Genomic DNA, 5,720 nt, shown 5'->3' with positions numbered 1-5,720 from the left:
AGCGGACAGTGGAACAGCGGACAGTGGAATAGCGGACAGTGGAACAGCGGACAGTGGAACAGCGGACAGTGGAACAGCGGACAGTGGAACAGCGGACAGTGGAACAGCGGACAGTGGAACAGCGGACAGGGAAATAGTGGTGAAATGGCGGGCAGTGAAATGGCAGACAGAAGTTCCCTTGCGGCCTACATGCTTACCACCTGAAGTAATGGCTATGAAGAAGGGGCAGAGGCCACCGTTTCTGCAGTACATAGAGTGAAGGAGCAGTGGGTATAGCACTTGCTGGTGGACATGAGCGTGAGCTAAGAGCAGAAGAGTTTAGCTCTTAGGAGCATCACAGAAGGAAGACTGAGTGGGCGGTATCACGTTGTGAAGTCCGAATGGAGAGGCCGGAGCCAGGGCTGCTCATAGGGTGTATGCAGACTGTGGCAGGGGAGCCTCCAAAGAGGAATGCTGAGGTTCTGGCTCTCACAACCGAGTGAATCACTACCCCTCACAGGGTTAGTGCTAGGCTCTGGGCAGCCAGACTACATCTGCCTGGTGGAGATGGAACCACCAGGACCAAGAGGTCAAATAGGCTTTTTAATCCAATTGTCCAGGGCAATCATGGGCAGATTTGAGTGGGGATTAAAGTGACTGTTGGACAGATGATTACTAGCGGTGTGACAGACTCTAAGATCCCAGGGAAGTCTCTTGCCAGTAAGTTCAAGAAATGAAACAAAAACCAAAAACAGATCATTGCCCTCTCCACAGTAAGGCTAATCCTTAGATTGCCCTCTCCACAGCAAGGCCAGTGCTTCACGAATCCGCATTCACACGCAGGTGTTTAGTAAATGTTTATGTAGAGCCTATCCAGTCTCGCTACGCTGCCCTTTGGGAAGGGAGCCTTACTGACTGAACTGTGACAATAGAGGTTTTAAATACAGACTTTGAAAACTCTTTTCTTTGCTTGTCCTAGATTTGATACTGAATTTGTTCTCTCAGCACCTTCTCCAGAGTGGAATGGCAAACAGGGGCATGTGTCACCAGCTCTTCTCTCTGAATTTTTACAAAGAAGTTTAGAAAACTCCAGAGTCTTCCTTTGCATCTGTGGACCAACACCATTTACAGAGGAGGGGATAAGGTGAGCAGCAGTCGGGCACCAGAAGTCTGAAATGGAAGCTCACATAGAGAGCACTAAGGAAGCCTTTTGGTTCTTCCTGCCATGCTGACATATACTTTAAAGTCTGTGGTAGCTATGAAAATAGTAGTTTTTCCAGTGCACATACTAGGAGCGGATTGGGGCCTGGATTATGCTTAGGGTCAGATACAGCTAGAAAAGTGATATTCAGCCAACAGTTAGTGTCCTCTGCCCACAGCTGTCAGTAGGACCTGTCACTAGATCAGTGCCACAGTCTCATTCGGGACATTGGGCTCTCTCTCCCCTTCTACCCACTTTAATGGAAGTAATTATGAGTAAGCCATTTTCATTTCAGTGTGGCTCTGTCTCTATTCCCTGCAGCTGTCTAGAGTTGGTGAATAAAATACGGTGATCCCATCCAGGCAGCAAGTCCAAGTGAAGGTGCTAGATTGCACGGCATAAGTAAGCAAGACCCGTAGCTAGACAACACAATGAAAACCACCTTAGATGATCTAATTCTAAAGTCACTCTTGAAAATAGGTGGTTAGATGCCCCCAGAGCTGGATTTTTCTTTTTTAATTTCTGACTCCTTAAATTTGTTTTGTATAAACCTAAAATTTTCTAGATAGTCTGAGTCTTATTTTATTGTAAAATGTATTTATAAAATCCCCTGACTCTAAATTTTAGGAAGCATTTGCTTTTGTAGGACACTGGGCTCAGTGCTGCACCCTCGCTGCACTACAGTGCTGGCCCCGGTGTCTCCGAGCACTGTGTAGGCTGCAATGATACCATTAGGTGATGGACACTTCAGACTGACTGCAGAGGCATCTGCACACCCATCCTTAGGTGATGGACACTTCAGACTGACTGCAGAGGCATCTGCACACCCATCCTTAGGTGATGGACACTTCAGACTGACTGCAGAGGCATCTGCACACCCATCCTTAGGTGATGGACACTTCAGACTGACTGCAGAGGCATCTGCACACCCATACTGCACACCTCCATCCCTTGCCCACGATTGGCCTCTCAAGCTTGGGGCCAAGTCTTCTTCATTTTCATTCATTCCTTTCTGCGCATCATAGCCACTCCTGTGCACACTGGAGCCACTCGATGTGCGCATTAAAGAGTAGGTTGTCGTGGCTGTGTGTTTCTAAATGCTATAAGGCAACTGTAATCTCTACAGCTCTTTTCTAAACTGCCTCAACACTAATCCTGCTATGCTGAGCTGGCTTATGTAGGGGGCTCAGCAGGTCTCTTAACCATGCCCCATGGTGCCCTGAGATTACCTACCCTGAGCAAGCTACACAAGCTGCCTGTCAAGGTGACATGCCCCAGATCAGCATTTGCATTTCATGACATCTCCCTTGTGACTTTCTGTTCAGACTCATTTCCCTGACTTCTTGTCCTTGTTATCTTAATGGAATGCGTCTGTCTTTCTTTGAGACCAGGTCTCAGCATGTAGCCCTGACTGACCTCAAACTCAGAACTATGCCTGCCTCTGCCTCTGCCTCTGCCTCCGCCTCCGCCTCCGCCTCCGCCTCCGCCTCCGCCTCCGCCTCCGCCTCCGCCTCCGCCTCTGCCTTCTGGGTGTGGGATTAAAGTGTGCACCTTCATGCTGAGCTAATGCAGCTTTCATATCAACAGTGGCAAGAGGCTCTTACTTTATCATGGTTTTGTTGTTCTGTAAACTAAATTTCCATGCCATCCTTTCCTCGGGCCTCCAGAGTTAATCTCTTGTCTGCTACGTGCTGCACGAAAGTCATTCTCCATCTCCTCCAGTTCCACTTCAAGCCGTGGACTAGAAATCCTCTAACATTGTGCTGTTACTGAACCTGTGATGGCTGCACAGCTGCTGTCATCAGCCCCTGGGCAGCACAGCATAGCTACGCAGCGTTTGCATTTTTTTTTTATTTACTGTACTAATCTAGAGATAATTTAAAGTATCTTGGGATACATACAACACAAATACACTGCCATTTTATATGAGGGTTGTGAGGGCCTGCAGACTTTGGTGCCCATGGGCAGACCTAGAACCAGGCCCCTCAATACTAACTGGATGACTAGCTGTATCTCTACATCTCATTGCATCTCATGAGCACCTGGCAATTTGTATAATAAAGGGTTAGAAGCCTGCAGTTTAAAAAACAAAACACAAGCAATGATGCTTTGATACACTCGCTACCTTGCATTGAAGACATGGATAAGTAGAGTCAGCTTCAGAGGCTCACACTGTCCAGAGTGAGACAGGTGTGACTGAAATACAACTTGGAGTCAGGTACTGTCACCTAGGGGGGTGTGTTTTGAGGAGACCAGAATCATGTGGTCATAAAGGACCTATTTTACAAATGATGGCTAACAGCAGTCAGAACTGGCATGGTGTACACACCTGTAATCCCAGTATTCTGGAGGCCAGGACAGACTGAGCTATTTAAGTAGACCCTATCTCAAAAGACAGAACAAAACAAAAAGAATATCCGCTTATCATTGCCATTCACAGCACCTGAAAAAACCTGCCGTCAGAAAGTAGAGAAAGCGTGTTAAAGGCATCGGAAAAGTAGACTGGTTACAGGGAAGCCCTTGCCTGGGGGTGACAGTACACAGTCTAGAAAGTAGAGTGGGCTCCCAGAGCGAACAGCTTGACCTCTGTGCCCTAACCCTGTGCCACATGGCCTTCCTGTGGATATTCCTGCTCTGAACAGAAGTGCTGAATAAATAATGATTATTTTCGGCAGTATTTTAAGCAACCACTTCTATGGTCTCAGTCTCTATTTGTATGATTTCCCAAGCTGAAGGGTATTTCAGCAGTATGTTTTCCTGCTCCTCACTTTGAAAACTGGTGAGGAAAGGGAGGAAAGCAAAGCTTTATTCTGCCTTTTCTGTATGCACTGGGTTCCTTTATTCTGCCTTTTCTGTATGCACTGGGTTCCTTTATTCTGCCTTTTCTGTATGCACTGGGTTTCTTTATTCTGCCTTTTTCTCTGTGACAGTGTGTACGCATGCTGCTGGGCAGCCACATAGCCAGAGCAGGTTTTCTTCATAGAGTCCTTCAGTTGATCAGTGAGGAAAGAATGGTGGAAGTAGAATCTCACCAATCCGAGCAATTCCCAGGGGTTCTTAGCATCTAATAAGAGAGGTAGCCATGTGTTGTGTGCCTCTTAGAGTAACAACACTCTGAATGAGTAGCCGAAGAGAAGTAAACCTGTCTGTGAGGAAGTCCTAGACTCCATCCATTTGTCAGGTGTGAGGAATAAGAGGACCCAGGGCCGGGCTATTTAAGAGTGTCATGGGGTGCAGCAGAGTAGACTGTGGGGAGTCTGCAGTGCTGAGGTGGGAGCAGAAGGGAAAGAAGGACCGTGGAGATCAAATGTATCCAAAGCCTTGTTCACCATTAACAATGAGTGAATTATAACTGGATCTTGACTCAAGTCACTGAAAATTTAAATGTGAAAATTTGAACACTCACTAACTACCTAGTGCTGTTTAGGAATTGTTAAGTTTCTGATGCGATCGTTGTGTTTTTAAGAAACAAAGACGACTTGAGAAGATGAGGAGGTATGTTAGCAAGCTTTGATCTCATACTTTCTTTGTAAGCACTTTTCCTAATACTCTTTCTGTTCCTCAGGTTGCTGCATGATCTTAACTTTTCCAATGATGAGATCCACGGATTCACAGCATAATAAAACGCTGCCATTGTCTTTTATTCAACTAGTTTATATTTGTGATCACCTAGGATTTTTTAAAAGAATTTTTGTATGTACGAAAGGTTAACCAGGCTTCCATTTCCGGAATGAAGTCGTGTGTCTTCAGTATAGGTAACTTGGTTTAATTTTGTACCGTGACTTCCTTTACTACTGATGCCTGACCCGGAACGTCAATCATGGCAGCAGACGCATACAAATAAGAGCCTTTGTTATGACCTGCAAGTTTTCCTTACCACTGAAATTGTATCACTGTTCTGCAATAAACACTTGTATTTTATGACATGATAAAGTAAGTAATCATTTTGATCACTTTCTATGCTGCAAGATGTCTTCTGAGCAATATAGATTAAATTTTACACTGTACTGTTTACTCAGGAATTGATGGTGTATGTCACTATTATTCTTAAAACATGTAATGCTGTAACTATTGGTGATCTAGTTCTGTGGGTGTCCATGGCATTGGTACAGAGTAGAATAAAATTATACTCCCATACTTTTATTCTCTGTGTTAGACATATGACTGAAATGGAGTGGCTGTCTTAAAGGGAATTTTATTTACTTATTTGTTTATTTTTTCAGAGTCTCACTTAGTAGCTTCGACCAGGCTAAAATTTGCTATGTAGCCCAGCATGGCCCGAAACTTGCAGTGATCTTCCTGCTTCGGCCTCCTGGTGCTGGGATTACAGGTGTGTGCTCCCATGCCCAAGTTTAAAGGAGATTTTAAAGACACCAGTAGAGTTTAATATCCAAGCCCAGATGGTAGAAGAAAACTAACTCCTGCAAGATATTCTCCACGTTCTTGGGGTGGCAGTGCACCCCTGCAAGATATTCTCCACGTTCTCGGGGTGGCAGTGCACCCCTGCAAGATATTCTCCACGTTCTCGGGGTGGCAGTGC

At 45.5% G+C, this 5,720-nt stretch overlaps 1 protein-coding gene across 2 annotated transcripts in view; it reads left to right on the top strand.

Annotated features, from left to right (window-relative positions):
- LOC101980114 (cytochrome b5 reductase 4) overlaps positions 1 to 5,317 on the top strand; it is a 62,026-nt gene extending 56,709 nt beyond the window's left edge. For both annotated transcript variants that reach the window (XM_005347540.2, XM_026779119.1), the window contains 2 exons: positions 959 to 1,123; positions 4,746 to 5,317. In XM_005347540.2, coding sequence (XP_005347597.1) covers positions 959 to 1,123; positions 4,746 to 4,800 — 220 coding nt within the window. In that variant the 3' untranslated portion in view covers positions 4,801 to 5,317. The remainder of the gene's footprint in view (positions 1 to 958; positions 1,124 to 4,745) is intronic.
- Positions 5,318 to 5,720: the final 403 nt, after the last annotated feature.

This window comes from Microtus ochrogaster, chromosome 5 (genome assembly GCF_000317375.1).
Source record: "Microtus ochrogaster isolate Prairie Vole_2 chromosome 5, MicOch1.0, whole genome shotgun sequence".
In the NCBI taxonomy this organism is placed as follows: Eukaryota; Metazoa; Chordata; class Mammalia; order Rodentia; family Cricetidae; genus Microtus; species Microtus ochrogaster.
The sequence above is the reverse complement of the archived record's forward strand: the minus strand, read 5'-3'. Positions and strand labels throughout refer to the sequence as shown.